Consider the following 18,033-nt stretch of genomic DNA (forward strand, 5'->3'; position numbering starts at 1 on the left):
TGTAAAAGCAAAAGAGCCTTTATTCGAGCTAGCTCGAGCTCAATCCCCTACCTGCACCGACGCAGCGGTGAGATACTGGGGAGAGAGAGCGCGTTTCAAAAGGACAAAGGTTTTATTGGGGCCTAGGGGCAGTTGGTGAGGTAATGGCTATGGCCTCAGCCGATTGGCTGGGGAAGGGTCCGAGTCCTGTTAGGCAGGTGAGGGGGGGGGGGGTTACTCAAGGGGAGGAGGTGTGGTCAAGGTGAAGGACACAGAACACGATGGAGTCGGCCGGCATAGGCCCGCCCTTTCATTGATATGTTCTATTTGGTGTAACATTGTCATCAGACCATTCTTATATGATGATATTTTCTTTTAGTTCTGTGAACATATTCATAATGAATGTTTTGAACTCTTTCTGTTAAATCCAACATCTGGTTACTCTTGCAGGTAGTTTCTGTTGCTTACTTTTTTTCTGGTATGTGTGTTATAATTTTGTTTCTTTGTATGACCTGTAATTTTTTTGTTGGAAACTGAACATTTTGGATAATATATTGTATCAACGCCAGTACTGGCCCCCCACCTCAGGACTTATTATTATTCTTTGCTTATTTGTTTAGTGACTGGCTGGATCATTTTAATGAAGTCTCTTTCCACCTCACAGTGTGAAATCTCTGATATAAACCTTAGGAAGCACAGCTTTGAGTATGCTCGCATTCACCCATCCCCCACCCGCTTGACAGTGGTTAACTATAGGTCTTTCTTTTACTCTTTCCCGCCTCATACTTAGCTGTTCAACTCCACTAATTTCAAGATGATTGCTGTATTGTTTTCAACAATGCCCTGGGGGGTATAAATGCCTCTAGAAATGAATTAGTGAAATTGTGGCTTCTTGAAATAGTTTCTGAAGTCAGTGTTTGATATTTTTTCTCATCCCTGGATAGCTCCTCCCAGCTTTCTTACTCCTTGAATCTCTCCAGTTAACCAGCTGCCCTAAATCTAGGCTATCTCTTTATTTTACTCATGAATCTACCTCCAATTGCCTTTCCTCACAGCATCCACTGTTCTTGAGAGTGTCATGCTTGAACTTCGTATTTAAATTTACTGTTTCTATTTGCTTTCTCTTTATCTCATCTACTTTTTTTCCTGTTATTTTATGCTTTTTTGGTATGACTAGAATTTTTATTTATTTATTTTTAAATTTACATCCAAGTTAGCATATGGCGCAACATGATTTCAGGAGTAGATTCCTTAATGCCCATTTAGACCATCCCCCTTCCCAGACCCTTCCAGCAACCCTCTGTTTGTTCTCTATATTTAAGAGTCTCTTATGTTTTGTCCCCCTACCTGTTTTTATATTATTTTTGCTTCCCTTCCCTTATGTTCATCTGTTCTGTGTCTTAAAGTCCTCATATGAGTGAAGTCATATGATATTTTTCTTTCTCTGACTGATTAATTTCACTTAGCATAATACCCTCTAGTTCCATCCACGTAGTTGTAAATGGCAAGATTTCATTCTTTTTGATTGCCAAGTAATACTGCATTGTGTGTGTGTGTGTGTGTGTGTGTGTGTGTGTGTGTGTGTGTATAAAGATAAAGGATATCTTCTTTATCCATTCATCCATCTATGGGCAGACATTTGGGCTCTTTCCATACTTTGGCTATTGTTGATAGTGCTATTAACATTGGGGTGCATGTGTCCCTTTGACACAGCACAACTGTATCCTTTGGATAAATCAATTGTTGGGTCATAAGGTAGTTCTATTTTTAATTTTTTGAGGAATCTCCATACTGTTTTCCAGAGCGGCTGCACCAGTTTGCATTCCCACCAGCAGTGCAAAAGAGGTATTCTTTCTCCACATCCTCACCATCATCTGTAGTCTCCTGATTTGTTCATTTTAGCCACTCTGATCGGTGTGAGGTGATATGTCAGTGTGGTTTTGATTTGTATTTCCCTGATGATGAGTGATGTTGAACATTTTTTCATGTGTCAGTTGGCCATCTGGATGTCTTCTTTGGAGAAGTGTCTATTCATGTCTTCTGTCCATTTCTTCACTGGATTATTTGTTTTTTGGGTGTTGAGTTTGATAAGTTCTTTATAGATTTTGGATAATAATCCTTTATCTGATATGTCATTTGCAAATATCTTCTCCCATTCCATCAGTTGCCTTTTAGTTTTGCTAATTGTTTCCTTTGCTGTACAGAAGCTTTTTATTTTGATGAGGTCCCAATAGTTCATTTTTGCTTTTGTTTCCCTTGCCTCTGGAGACATGTTGAGTAAGAAGTTGCTGCGGCCAAGGTCAAAGGTGTTTTTGCCGGCTTTCTCCTCGAGGATTTTGATGGCTTCCTGTCTTACATTTAGGTCTTTCATCCATTTTGAGTTTATTTTTGTGTATGGTGTATGAAAGTGGTCCAGGTTCATTTTTCTGTATGCCGCTGTCCAGTTGTCCCAGCAACACTTGCTGAAGAGACTGTCTTTATTCCATTGGATATTCTTTCCTGCTTTTTCAAAGATTAGTTGGCCATATGTTTGTGGATCCATTGCTGGGTTTCCTATTCTGTTCCATTGATCTGAGTGTCTGTTTTTGTGCCAGTACCATACTGTCTTGATGATTACCACTTTGTAATATAGCTTGAAGTCCAGGATTGTGATGCCTCCTGCTTTGGTTTTCTTTCTCAAGATTGCTTTGGCTATTCGGGGTCTTTTCTGGTTCTATACAAATTTTAAGATTGTTCTAGTTCTGTGAAGAAGGCTGGTGTTATTTTGATGGGGATTACATTGAATATGTAGATTGCTTTGGGTAGTATTGACATTTTAACAATATTTGTTCTTCCTATCCAGGAGCATGGAACATTTTTCTGGTTTTTATGTCTTCTTCAATTTCTTTCATAAGCTTTCTATAGTTTTCAGTGTATAGATTTTTCACCTCTTTGGTTAGACTTAATCCTAGGTATTTTATGGTTTTTGGTGCAATTGTAAATGGGATCGATTCCTTGATTTCTCTTTCTGTTGCTTCATTGTTGGTGTATAAGAATGCAACCAATTTCTGTGCATTGATTTTATATCTTGCCACTTTGCTGATTTCATGAACCAGTTCTAGAAGTTTTTTGGTGGAATCTTTTGCATTTTCCATATAGAGTATCATATCATCTGTGAAGAGTGAAAGTTTGACCCCCTGGCCAATTTGGATGCCTTTTATTTCTTTGTGTTGTCTGATTGCTGAGGCTAAGACTTCCAATATGTTGAATACGCCCAATATGTTGAATAACAGTAGCGAGAGTGGACATCCCTGTTGTGTTCCTGAGTTTGGGGGAAAGCTCTCAGTTTTTCCCCATTGAGGATGATATTAGTGTTAGGTCTTTCATATATGGCTTTTACTATCTCAAGGTATGATCCTTCTATCCCTACATTCTTGAGGATTTTTATCAGGAAAGGATGCTGTATTTTGTCAAATGCTTTCTCTGCATCTATTGAGAGGATCATGTGGTTCTTGTCCTTTCTTTTATAGATGTGATGAATCGCATTGATTGTCTTGTAGATACTGAACCAGCCCTGCATCTCAGGTATAAATCCCACTTGGTCGTGGTGAATAATTTTTTAATGTATTGTTGGATCTGGTTGGCTAATATCTTGTTGAGCATTTTTGCATCCATGTTCATCAGGGAAATTGGTCTATAGTTCTCCTTTATAGTGGGGTCTTTGTGTGGTTTTGGAATCAAGGTAATGCTAGCTTCATAGAAAGAGTTTGGAAGTTTTCCTTCCATTGCTATTTTTTGGAACAGCTTTAAGAGAATAGGTGTTAACTCTTCCTTAAATGTTTGGTAGAATTCCCCTGGAAAGCCATCTGACCCTGGATTCATGTTTTTTGGGAGATTTTTGATTACTAATTCAATTTCTTTACTGGTTATGGGTCTGTTCAAATTTTCTATTTCTTCCTGTTTCAGTTTTGGTAGTGTATATGTTTCTAGGAATTGTCCATTCTTCCAGATTACCCATTTTATTGGCATATAATTGCTCATAATATTCTCTTATTATTGTTTTTATTTCTGCTGTGTTGGTTGTGATCTCCCCTCTTTCATTCTTGATTTTATTTATTTCGGTCCTTTCCTTTTTCTTTTTGATCAAACTGGCTAGCGGTTTATCAATTTTGTTAATTCTTTCAAAGAACCAGTTTCTGGTATCATTGATGTGTTCTACTGTTTTGTTTTTGTTTGTTTCCATAGCATTGATTTCTGTTCTAATCTTTTTTATTTCCTGTCTTCTGCTGGTTTTGGGTTTTATTTGCCGTTCTCTTTCAAGCTCTTTAAGGTGTAAGGTTAGGTTGTGTATCTGAGACCTTTCTTCCTTTTTTAGGAAGGCCTGGCTTGCTATATACTTTCCTTTTATAACCGCCTTTGCTGCGTCCCAGAGGTTTTGGGCTGTAGTGTTATCAATCATTTTCATTGGCTTTGATGGACTTTTTAATTTCCTCTTTAACTTCTTGGTTAGCCCATTCATTATTTAGTAGGATGTTCTTTAGTCTCCAATTATTTGTTATCTTTCCAAAAATTTTCTTGTGGTTGATTTCGAGTTTCATAGCGTTGTGGTCTGAAAATATGCACGGTATGATCTAGATCTTTTTGTACTTGTTGAGGGCTGATTTGTGTCCCATTGTGTGGTCTATTCTGGAGAACATCCCATGTGAACTGGAGAAGAATGTGTATTCTGCTGCTTTAGGATGAAATGTTCTGAATATATCTGTTAAGTCCATCTGGTCCAGTGTGTCATTCAAAGCCATTGTTTCTTTGTTGATTTTCTGATTAGATGATTTGTCCATTGTTGTAAGTGGGGTATTGAAGTCTCCTACTATTATGGTATTATTATCAATGAGTTTCTTTTTTTTTTTATTTTATTTATTTTTTATTTATTTTTTTTAAAATTTTTTTTTTTCAACATTTTTTATTTATTTTTGGGACAGAGAGAGACAGAGCATGAACGGGGGAGGGGCAGAGAGAGAGGGAGACACAGAATCGGAAACAGGCTCCAGGCTCTGAGCCATCAGCCCAGAGCCTGACGCGGGGCTCGAACTCACGGACCACGAGATCGTGACCTGGCTGAAGTCGGACGCTTAACCGACTGCGCCACCCAGGCGCCCCATCAATGAGTTTCTTTATGTTTGTGATTAATTGCTTTATATATTTGGGTTCCCTCACATTTGGAGCATAAATGATTACAATTGTTAGGTCTTCTTTAAGTGGATAGACTCCTTACTTATGATATAATGCCTTCTTCATATCTTGTTATAGTCTTTATTTGAAAGTCTAGATTATCTGATATAAGTGTGGCTACTCTGGCTTTCTTTTGTTGACCATTAGCATAGATGGTTCTCCATCCCCTTACTTTCAATCTGAAGGTGTTCTTAGGTCTAAAGTGGGTGTCTTGTAAACAGCATATATGTTTATGTATAAACATAAATTATGTTTATAAATTATACATAATTTTACATATTTTACAAAATATACATCATTTATACATAAAGTATACATAAATTATGTATAAACGTAAATGCTTTCTTATCCATTTTGTTACCCTATGTCTTTTGATTAGAGCATTTAGTCCATTGATGTTTAGAGTGAGTACTGAAAGATATGAGTTTGTTGCCATTATGATGCTTATAGAGTTGGAGTTTCTGGTGGTGTTCTCTGGTCCTTTCTAGTCTTTGTTGCTTTTGGTCTTTTTTTCCCCCCTATCTTTTCTCCCCTCAGAGAGTCTATCTTAAAATTTCTTGCAGGCCTGGTTTAGTGGTCATGAACTCCTTTAATTTTTGTTTGGAAAAATTTTAATCTTTCTTTTTATTTTGAATGACAGCTTTGCTGGATAAAGAATTCTTGGCTGCATTTTTTCTGATTCAGCACATTGAATATATCCTTCCACTCCTTTCTGGCCTGCCAAGTTTGTGTGGATAGGTCTGCTGCAACCCTATACTGTCTTCCCTTGTAGTTTAAGGACTTTTTTTCCCTTGCCACTTTCAAGATTTTTTCCTTGCCTGAGTATTTTTGTGAATTTGACTATGATATGCTGTGTTGAATGTCATTTTTTGTTGAATCTACTGGGAGTCCTCTGTGCTTTGTAGATTTTGATGTCTGTGTGTTTCTCCAGGTTAGGAAAGTTTTCCACTATGATTTTCTCACATAACCTTTTTACCCCTTTTTTCTCTCTTCATATTCTGGGACCCCTATGATTCTGATGTTGTTCCTTCTTAATAAGTCACTGATTTCTCTAATTCTTAAATCGTGTTCTTTTGCCCTAGTCTCTCTCTTTTTTTTCTGCTTCATTATTCTCCATAAATTTGTCCTCTATATTGCTGATTTGCTGCTCTGCCTCATCCATCCTTGCTGCTGTGGCATCCATTTGAGATTGCAGCTCAGTTATAGCATTTTTTATTTCATCCTGAGGAGCTTTTAGTTCTTTTATCTCTGCAGAAAGGGATTCTAATCTATTTTCAACTCCAGGTAGTATTGTTATCGTGATTCTAAATTCTGGTTCAGACATCTTGCTTGTATCTGTGTTGGTTAAGTCCCTGGCTGTCGTTATTTCCTGCTCTTTCCTTTGGGGTGAATTCCTTCATTTCATAATTTTTAAGGAAGAAAGGATTTAATAACTTGAAAAAATAAATTAATTAATTAAAAATTAAAACAACATGCACACACACAAAAATCAAATAAATGATACTATATTCCCAGGTGTGTTTTGGTCTGGTTGTTGAAAGTAGCTTGATAGAGTTGAGAAAAAAGAGGGAAAAAAAGGAAAGAAAAAAAAAGGAAAACATTTGAATATTTGACAAAAATGAATACACTGAAATAGAATAAAATGAAATGATGGAAATAGAATTTGTAAAATTTACAAAAAAGTAAGTAATATAGTAGAAAAAATTAAAAAATATATTTTTAATAAAAATTGAAAATAAAAATAAAATTTTCTCTTTCTGTAGTCAAGAAAAAGAAAAGGAACGAAAAAGAAAAAAAAAAGGAAAATTGAATAGATGGACCAGCAAACAGACTGAAATACTATTGAAATTGCTTCATTTTCCCCTAGAAGTCAAACTATGAAGTTCTTTATAGTTCATAAACTAAGCAGGCGGAGAGACTTGTGGTGTTCCTGAAGAGAGAAGTTGGCCCATTGGGCGGGTCTTAGTGTAACAGTCCATTGTCCACTAGATGGTGCTGCTTAGCTTACTGGGGTGGATTGTTGTGGCACACATAGGTGTGTATGCACATGCGTGGGAGGGGTGAAAGTGTCATCACCCAGTTACCCGGTCTCTAGTATTGGAACTCTGTTCTCCCCAATCAGCAATTGCGCACCCGTCCTTTGTCTCCGGCTTCTGCCCACTCCCCACTTTTATACTGTGTGTGACTAAGCTGTCAGGTTGCCAGATGACACCTCCTTCTTGAGTTTTATCTCAGATGCAACTGTGTTTCCCAAGACCTCACTTCCGAGAGACTGCAGCTTTGACCTCTTCTGATGCTCTGGGGGAGGGTTTCACCGAGCAACGGCTGGGTGCCAGTCACACCCAGGAACATTCGCAGGACTGTGCTGCTGCTGACCCCCAGAGACTGTGGCTGGGTGCCAGCCTGCCCCAGAAAAAGTTCACGCGATTGTGTAGCATCAGTATTTCAGGGATTATGGAAAATTACAACACACATCTGGCACCAGGCTTCACCTTAACGACGTTGTTCCAGTGCCAGTGAGTGTGGTTGTTCTCTAGGGTCTGCTGCCACCTTTGCCTGTGAGGTGCCTGCAGTCTCTACCAAATATTCTCCCAGCAGGGGAACCACCTTTCCCTGTGTGGCCTGAGAACCCCTGGATCTCACTCTGCTCCTGAGGATTTGCCCTTCCCAGCAGAGGACCGCCAGGTATCAAACTGTGGAGTTTCAGACTCTGTGGTCCTCCTGTTTATAGAATCTTAATGGAATTTAAACCGTCTCCTTTCTCCCTTTTTAGTTCAGTCCCTATGACTGTTTCTACTTTTCCATTTTCTCTCCAGCTGCTTTTGGTGGAGGGTGCTTCTCCTGTACTCTCCCTCTGTCTCTGTCCTGTCTCTGCAAGCAAAACCAGTTCCCTGCCTTCTGTGGCTTCTCTCTTCCCCAGTTCATCTCTTTGTGCTGCATACCTGCTGAGTTCTGTGTTTCAGGTTGTTCAGATTGTTGTGTTAATACTCAAATCAGTTTTCTGGGTGTGCAGGATGGTTTAGTGTTGATCTGTCTGTATTTCATGGATGCAAGATGCAAAAAAACCCTCGCATGCTGTTCTGTCATCTTGGCTCCTCTAAAAGCCCTGGTCTCATTGTTTTTAGAGATTTCCCCTCTATTATTATTTTCTTTCTTTCTTTCTTTCTTTCTTTCTTTCTTTCTTTCTTTCTTTCTTTCTTTCTTTCTGAGAGAAGGGGGTGGGGGAGGAAGAGGCAGACAGAGGGAGCAGAGAATACAAAGCAGGCTCCACCCTGTCAGTGCAGAGCCTGATATGAGGCTCAAACTCATGAACTGTGAGATCGTGACCTGAGCTGAAGTTGGACACTTAACCCACTGAGCCACCCAGGTGCCCCACTATTACTGGTTTTAAGTGTGAGTCTTGATATGATTTTCTCACTGTTTATCGTGCTTGGGATTTATTGAAGTTATTACATTGTAAGGTTATATTTTTTATTAAATTTGGAAAAAATAGCCTTTATTTAAATATTTCTTATGTTCTACCCCACTCCTTATCTACTTATGGGGTTTAATCACATATATATTAGGCTATTTGAAGTGGATTTATGGCTCACTGATACACTATTCTTATGTTTTATGTTTTCATATGTGTTTAATTTGGGTACATTCTTTATTTTTTTAACATTTATTTTTGAGAGACAGAGTGTGAGTGTGGGGGGTGGGCAGGATAGAGAGAGAAGGAGACACAGAAACCAAAGCATGCTTCAGGCCCTGAGCTTTCAGCACAGAGCCCAATGTGGGGCTCGAACCCATGAACCGTGACATCATGACCTGAGCTGAAGTCAGATGCTTAACTGACTTAGCCAACCAGGTGCCCCTAATTTGGATAGGTTCTGTTGGTAGTTTTTAAAATTTACCAATCTTTTTTTCTGCAATGTCTAATGTGCTGTTAATCCCATTAAGCATATTATTAATTTAAGACATTGTACTTTACATCTCAGAAATTCTGTTTGAATCTTTTTGTATTTTTTATGTCTCCATTTATTATGTTTTCTATAGCTTCTTGAGTATTTGGAATATAGTTATTACAACTGTTTTGAGGTTCCTGTCTAGTAATTTTATTACTTTTGTCATTTCTGAGTTGGTTTTGATTCATTTTTCTCACCTCAAATATGGGTGTATTTTCCCACTTCTTTGCATGTCTGGTATGCCAATTATGTCTGGCATGGGAATTATTATAAGATTTTGGGGATATTTTAAAATAACAATTTTCAACAGTTTGTTGTGGGGATATGTGAGCTGTTTTGGGTTTTTATGCTGGTTTAGAAGGGAGGATTTAACAAAGACTGAGAATAAATATGTAGAAAGATTGGGGCGCCTGGGTGGCTCAGTTGGTTAAGTGTCCGACTTCAGCTCGGTCATGATCTTGCGGTCCGTGGGCTCGAGCCCCACATCAGGCTCTGTGCTGTCAGCTCAGAGCCTGGAGCCTGCTGCGGATTCTGTGTCTCCCTTTCTCTCTTCCCTCTCCAGCTTGTGCTCTGTCTCTGTCTCTCTCTGTCTCTCAAAAATAAATAAACATTAAAACAAAAGATGTAAAAAGATTGAGATGGGGAAGAATGAGGTTGAGGAACTCTGGTAGGATGATGTGTCCCTTTTCAGGAAGGTATGAGGCAAGGCCAGTAATTGTGAGGGACAAGTAGAAGAAGAAGGACTTGAAGAGTATGAAGTGTGCTCCAGGCCACAACTGGGTAATCAACCAAAAATTAATAATTGGATTGTTTTAACAACTGGTTCCCCCTGAGGTTAAGGCACAGGGCCCAGAAAGAGGGGGGCATGGTATTGCCTAGATAGGACTCCCCATAACATCCTGTAGATCCCTAAATTTGCATAAGTTTCCAAGCATTTCCTTTGCTGGAAGGCCTTCCCTATCTGCTAAGTCTCACAGTGCAGCTCCTACTATCTTTCACTCAGTTATTCCACAGCTCTGCTTGGCACTCTTATCTATCAGATGGCATCTTTGGGGATTACACATAATTTTTCAGAGCCCCACCACTGTGGGACTCTTGATACTGCATAAAAATGTTAGAACTCTTAAATTCATTTCCTTGACTTTCCTCTCTTAACTTTCACTGTAGGTCTTTTGCCTCTCTGTTCTTTCACCTTTCCCTTCTACCTGTGTAACTGTATGATCATTCTCCTTTTCTTTTTTGGATCTCTATTTTAAGGAGTAACAAAATTCACTCTTACTGCCAGTTGTTTTTTGTAAATTCTCTTATCGTTAGTTTCTTTTTGTATATGTAGGGAAATTACTTTTTTCTAAAAATTTTCTATCCCTTTTTCCTGTATGACTTCCCTACTTGATTATATTTCCCGGTTTCCCTTGCCACTAAATGGGCAATGGAACTAAATTTTTGCTCATAGAATGTGAGCAGAAGGTATGTATGCAAATATGCCTCACTTGCTGGAAATAAATTGGTTTTCTGGGGCTTCCTGTCATTTTACTTCCTACAAGCTGAAATGTGGAGGTTATGGAAACTTTCATGATGGTGAAGAGAATAATTGCCTAGGAGATCAAGAATCATTGACTTGGGGGAACCCAGATCCCTTAATGAGATAGGACAAGGCTACCCCATCATCCTGGGAACTACCCTACCATTCATACACACTTCAGAGTATTGAATGAAAGAGAAAATATTAAGCCACATATATTTTGGTTTCTTCATTATAGCAGGTTAGCCTTTAACTTAACTAATACACATTTATTCATGAATGGTGACATATCGTTAACATCACGGGAAGGAAATTTTTTGTGTGTCTTTTATTTTGTTGGAAAAAAGATAACCTTTTTGGGTGTAATGCTGCCAGGCCACAGTCTTTCTGGGTAATTGTTTCTATTAATGACCCAACCATAATAACCTCTAACATGGTTTCTAAAATGGAGTCCTCTATATCTTCTTATGTAGTTCAAAGAAAAATTCTGAAGGTAGGTATTGTTCACATTCTATAGATTAAAAACTTGGATTCAGAGAGATTACGAGATTTACACCAGTTCACACAGCTACTTAAGTAAGAGTCAGGTCTCAAAGCCATTTGGGAACCATTTACTTTAGTGCTTGTTCCTAGTACATCACACTGCTTAGTAAAATTAGAAGTGATTGAAGTGCCTTTTAATAACAAATCCACTGAACTCTATAGCCAAACTAATGAGTCACTTAATCAATAGTTATACATTGAATGTCAGCTATATTCAGGACATTTTCATAAGGAGGAAGGTAATAGACATATCTAGCCTGTTCCCTGCTCATACAGAAGAACATATATATGTAAACAGGTGCCACACTGGGGGAAGAGGAAGTAAAATGTTGCCAAGCCCTTTTCATGTATTAGGTACTGCGATAATGATGTAAGTCTTGTCATTGTTATAATTAAGTCCTGGAGAGGTTAGAGACTTGCCCCAAGTCACATAACCCAAGTAGGTTTCAGGCTTGGGATTGACTCTGTGTCTGTAAAGACTCTAAAGCTCACTAACATGGGGGAGCTCCTGAATGTGACTGAGATTTAGCAGGGAGTGATCATTTTCCTCCAGGAAGTCAGGGAAGCCTTGGCAGAGGTGATAGAGTTAGATCTGGGTAGGATTTGGATAGGGAGAGAAAGTATGGGGACAGGGGAAGGAAAGATAGCTTGGTAAAGGAGCCAAGGTATGAGTGAAAGATAGTGAGTGGGCCAGCTCTGTTGGTAGGGGTGGTTTATGCTGGGAAACATAGGGACATTGGCTCCATGGCTCTAAACTTCCATGAGAGGCAGTCTAGAAATGCTAACTGCCTTCCTGACACCCCCCTCCCCAGTCCATATGTCTGAGCACATTAGTCTGAGCACCTGAACCTGGGTCTGCACTGCCCCAGATTATGTGAACTGGGAGAGAGGTTTAGTCCTGCTCTCTGCTCAAGCTTACACCCTTTTACATATATTTGGATCAGAAGTCTGAACTGGCCTTTGTACGAACACCAGCGACAGCCAAGTACCTAGCAAAGTGGTACTTAATTGCTCCTTCAGGGTCCACTTAGAGTAATAGCTGTGAACAGGTGTCCCAGGTGTCTCCCATAGGCAGTGACAAACTTTGCTGAAGATGAGTCACAAATTCTTGGTAGGATTAGCTTAAATAGGGGCAGGAAGCCTTTGTCCGTACTGATCTTGTCCTAGGTTACATACTTCTTCAGTGTCACCATATTTCCTACCTCAATCATGATTGATGGAGAAAGGATGACTATACATAAAATCTATTAGCTCCACAAAGGTGAAGAATTTTTTCCAGGTAATCAGGAGTATTCTGAAGATGGCTCATTCTATTGGGTGATATAAAAGAATGAGAAAAATTATGCCCATAACTCTAAGTCTGCTTAATTTTTATCATGAACCATATATAAGACCTGATATTTTTTGTTTAGCTGACCTACAATTAGTAACATTTGTAGATTTCTCACTCTGTATTATTACTATTTGGTCAGCAAATGGAATAATAGAGCAAATAGGATGTAAAAACTGGCTGAGAGTTTAGGGTTTGTATTCACACCTCAATCAAAATAAGAATCATTTAGATTCTTGGTTAATTTTTCCTTCTCTTGACATTTTTTGGCATTTGACATTTGTTTGACATTAGTTTTAGTGGGACAATAACATTACATAGCAAAGAATTCTAGGCTTGAATCCCAAAGTCTTGGGACTAGGTATTAGCTTTGTCACTAGTATTCTGTGTGAGTAGGATAAGTCACTTAGATACCTTTCTGACTTTACAGTAAGTAGGTTGGACAAGGTTGTCTTTAAAGTATCTTTCAGATTTAAACCTGAACATATGAGATTTTGGCATTTTCTGATTTTTCGTTTTCTGCTCTTGAGTTATGTTTACAATAGGAATATTTACCTTCGTGTGTAATAGATGGACTTTGGATTAATTGGATTGTGTCTGAAAATTCTCAAACTTCTTTAGAGATAGTAATAATAGAAGTAGTCAACTTCTCCATAATTAATTGAATGCCTTATGACAGCAATAATTCTCCACTTCTGAAATTATGAACAATAAATTGGAACTAAGATAAAATGTCACTGAAAGTAAATTGTCTTTCACATGAAATTCAACTTATTTGTATGAAAAATGAAATGAAATGAACTTTTTAATTTCAGGGATTTAAGGACACTTCATGCTGTTTCTTTAAAGTGATCAAATTGCCAAGATGCCTTTTTATGTCCTTTGAAACTTGAGGGCTGGAAGTTCTGGTAAGTATGGAAAATAATCACTGTTTAAATGTCCTGTCACCTCACATGTGGAGAGTCATGTAGTTTGCAGGTAGTATGTGTTTAAACTTGGCAATTGGTAACTGAGATCTTTTTCTTTTCCCTCACATCTTTGGTAATAATTTTGCACTGCTTGAGGGAGGATTAAAGCGAATGCCCTATGAACCTCAGGAGAGAGAGGTCTTTGTTATTTTCAGAAGAGGAAGCACCTGGCTGAGGTCCAACAGAGACTTCATGGTCATTCTCACAGAAAGAGTCTCTGCTCCCTTATTCTCTGATCTCCCTGTTGACCAATTGGATGAGGAGACTGTTCCCCTGCCCTGGAAATTACAGCGCGAGGGTAATTATCTGAGGGGCAATTTGTTCCCTGAGTGTGAATCAGTTTGTTGACATTTCCTTGTGCTGAGCACCTGTTCAAAACTCCCATTTATGTTGTAGTTATTTATTTATTTTTCTATCCTCACTCTGGAGTGGAGTGAAGACCAAGACCAGATATAAAGTTTCCTTCATAATAGGTTCTTTTGGTCCTCCGATAGTGCTCTGTGACAGACCCACACACCACCGCTCAGTGTTTGGCGATGGAGGTGTCTATCTCTTCCCAGGTGTGGTCATAGCATTGAGTCTCTGGCTTGTAATCTGTGTGGTGGAGTGGGCTGTGAGTGATGACTGGGGGTGTCAGGTGGTGAGAATCCTAGGGAGGACATTCGTGGGAAGTGCAGAAACCTTACGTGGAGACATCCAAGGGGCAAATCCAACTCTGTTCCTTTTCAGCCTGCCTCAGCTTTTCAGTCTCATGGTGGTCCCTGGGGTTAAACAGGAGTCACTCACCAGGCTGTGTTGAGGAGCCAACAAAGTGAGAAAGGAGCAAATAAAGTCTTCAGGCCCACATCTCATACTGTACAAAAGTAACATTCACTATTTTTGCATATAAAGCCAAAGCATATCTCATTTATTATCATCAGCAAAGCAGTTGAGCAACCTGACACCTTGCTGCTGGGAAGATACAGATGGACCCCCATTTGTATTAGCTTTGGACAGACTTTACACTAGCACAGCCTATTGCCCTGAATCAGAGGAATTTTATGCTCTTCTATTCAAAGAACAGTCTTCACCTTACAAAATGGTGATGTGATTTGATCAGAGGTGTTTCCTCATTTTCTATAAACCTTTTAATGCTTCAGTGGTAAATACATTTATTGAAGTTTGGTAAAAAGCAGAATTCTTAATTGAAAATGAACATCTTTTTAAAATTAAGCCTTTTAATGAATGAAGAGTTGAAAAGAAGGAAAACGCAAATGTACCATGCTGATTTCATCTTAAACAATACAGAATTTGCACTGTGTTGAGAATAGAAACCACTCTGTTTTTATTGGTGCCGGACTGTTCTTTGCTATTGTTTCAACAAATGTATTTCAGGGCCCACCTGTTTCATGCCAGACATGGGGCTGGGAGCCAAGAAAAGGGGCTCAGAAATGAATGAGGCAAATGCCCCAATCTTAGGGGAGACGGGTACCATAATCGTGAAGTGATGTGTTAATGAATTCTAGGATAGAAGCCAGTACAGAATTGGGGGCCACGAAGGAGAGAGTGGTCCTTTCTCTCTAGGGAAGGGATTTTAGAAAAGGAAAGGGATGATGATCGACCTGATTCATGAGAAGGAGAGTGTTCCTGGCTGAGGGAGCTGCAAGAACAAAGCTACAAAAGTCTGGCATGGCTGGTGCTTTGGCCAGACTGGGAGATCTGGGTGTGGCTGGAGCTTTGGCCATGAGGAGTGAGACAAGAGGGAAAACATTGTCTAGAGAGGTGGGTAGATCCAGAAGTAGCAGTTGGGGGTCTTTATTCTGTCAGATCTGCCTTTTAGAAAGATTTCTTAAAAAATTTTTTTTGAATGTTTATTTTTGAGATAGAGACAGAGCATGAACAGAAGACACAGAATCTGAAGCAGGCTCTGGGCTCTGAGCTGTCAGCACAGATCCTGACCCGGGGCTCAAACCCACAAACTGTGAAATCACAACCTGAGCCAAAGTCGGATGCTTAACTGACTGAGCCACCCAGGTGCCCCTAGAAAGATTCTTAAATGGAAAAATTAGAAAATACAGAGAAACAAAGGCAAAGAAATTAAATCAACTATAATCAGTCTCCACTGTTGTTTATCATTCAGAACCAGTTGGTTTTTTTCTATAGGTATATGTACAAACGTGATTTTTTTTCTTAAACTCAAAATAAGATCCTATTGTACATACTACTTTTGAACTTTCTTCATGCTTTTTTGTAAACATCAGTAAAACACCTCTAAAGCATCATTTCGATAGGTATAGAGCATTATGCTATAGGAACATATTGTAATATACTGACCTTTAAGAGTATAAGTTGCTTTTATATTTTCAGTATTATAAATAATGCTGTGATTACACCTTGAATATGGACTTAATTATTGCTGCAGGATAAATTCCTAGAAGTGAAAGTTCTGGCTCAAATGGAATATGAATTTTAAAAGGCCTGCATCTTGGCACCCATGCTAGTATTAGTCAAAGCCATGCTTTTCCAACTTTGCCACATGGTTCATAAAGAATGAATTACTGATTTAACTTGCATTTGTTTGAAGTTGAATGATGCTTTATGAATTGGCCATTTGTACTCACTTTTTATGGGCTACATGTTCACATCCTTTGCTTAATGTCATATTGGTATGTTTCTCTTCATTAAGAAGCCTTCGTATCTCTGTATAATATTGCTCATGCCATGATGTCAGGTATGAATGAAACATAGTAGCAGCCTACCTTAGGATACCTCTCATTTTTCTCTCTAGTCCTGAAATCACATGGAGCTGTGAGTAGAGATTCACCTGATGATCATGGAAACCCCTCTCAGCCCAAGGACCATGCGTAACCAGACGCTAGTAACAGAGTTTATCTTGCAGGGCTTTTCAGAGCACCCAGAATACCATGTGCTCTTATTCAGCTGTTTCCTCTCCCTCTACTCTGTGGCCCTCACAGGTAATCTCCTCATCATTTTGGCCATCAGCTTCAACTCTGGGCTCCATACCCCCATGTACTTTTTTCTGTTCAACTTGGCTACCATGGATATTATCTGCACCTCTTCCATCATGCCCAAAGCACTGGAGGGTCTGATGTCAGAGGAGAGCTCCATCTCTTATGGGGGTTGCATGGCCCAGCTCTATTTCCTCACATGGGCTGCATCCTCTGAGCTGCTCCTCCTCACGGTCATGGCCTATGACCGGTATGCAGCCATCTGCCACCCTCTGCATTACAGCACCATGATGAGCAAGGCTTTCTGCAGCAAGCTGACCACAGGTGTCTGGGTACTCTGTGCCTTCAACACAGCCATCCACACTGGGCTGATGCTGCGGTTGAATTTCTGTGGTCCCAATATCGTTACCCATTTTTTCTGTGAGGTCCCTCCTCTGTTGCTTCTCTCCTGTAGCTCCACCTATGTGAATAGCATCATGATTGTCCTGGCTGACGCCTTTTATGGCATATTGAACTTCCTGATGACCATCGTGTCATATGGCTTTATCATCTCCAGCATTCTAAAGATGCGGACTGTAGAGGGGAAGAAAAAAGCCTTTTCCACCTGCTCTTCCCACCTCATTGTGGTGTGTATGTATTATACCGCTGTCTTCTATGCCTACATAAGCCCTGTCTCTAGCTACAGTGCAGAGAAGAGCAAGTTGGCTGGTGTATTGTACACCATGTTGAGCCCTACTCTCAACCCCCTCATGTATACTCTGAGAAACAAGGAGGTCAAAGCAGCCCTCAGGAAGATTTTCTCCTTCACCAGAAATTAATTTCTGTCTTCTGCAACTTTTGTTGGAGACTGCATATTGAAGTCCACGGTGGCCTCAGAGACTCTCCAATGAATAAGGCTTTGAAAACTACCACTAATGAACCAGTGTGATTACGAGGTTTTCAACATGCTATGTAGAGCAATTATTGGTAATCGTCTTGGTTTCTTGCAATTTTTATATTTTCCGCATCTTGTAATGGATTTTTTAAAAAAATAAATAGTACTTAAATGAGTACTGAGTGATTAAGAGCACATTACTCATCTGGCAAAACAAAACTCATTTGATCTATATCCTTAGAAAATTGGTAATTCAGTTAAGAATACACTAGTACTCATGATGATGAATGTAAAAAGAAAAGGCATAACAGCGTTGCTTTGCAGGGTGTGGTGTGGATGTACAGAGAAGACATGTGTAGTGTGGAAGGAACCCTACACTGGTTGGGGAGAAGATCTGGGTTCAAATTCAGACTCTTTCAGAGTACTCAATCCACTTCACCTGTAGTTTCCTTCTAAGTGTAATGGGGAAAATAAATGAATCTAGAGATTGTGTCCAGACTGAACAAGAGAACTGAAGACAATGATATCAGGTGCTCTGTAAGTTTAAGATAATCCTGCTGGTGAGTGATCACTGAGGACAGGGGCAGCTAAGGAAACTTGGATGTCACAGCCCCTCACCCCTGCCTGGCTCAGGGTGATGTGTGTGGTGGCTAGCTGGAAAGGGTAGGTGGGGGTTAAGATACAGAAAGGGGCTGCTGGGGCAGCGGTGGATTC

The 18,033-nt window shown here is 39.5% G+C and overlaps 1 protein-coding gene across 1 annotated transcript; it reads left to right on the forward strand.

Moving 5' to 3' along the window:
* The first annotated feature begins 9,661 nt into the window (after window positions 1–9,661).
* Window positions 9,662–17,495, forward strand: LOC131493012 (olfactory receptor 13A1). The gene is made up of 2 exons (XM_058697050.1): window positions 9,662–13,795; window positions 16,265–17,495. Exon 2 carries the CDS (start codon window positions 16,304–16,306, stop codon window positions 17,261–17,263), a length of 960 nt encoding a protein of 319 aa, XP_058553033.1. The 5' UTR covers window positions 9,662–13,795; window positions 16,265–16,303; the 3' UTR covers window positions 17,264–17,495.
* Window positions 17,496–18,033: the final 538 nt, after the last annotated feature.

The sequence above is a fragment of the Neofelis nebulosa genome, chromosome 13 (genome assembly GCF_028018385.1).
Source record: "Neofelis nebulosa isolate mNeoNeb1 chromosome 13, mNeoNeb1.pri, whole genome shotgun sequence".
Classification (NCBI taxonomy): Eukaryota; Metazoa; Chordata; class Mammalia; order Carnivora; family Felidae; genus Neofelis; species Neofelis nebulosa.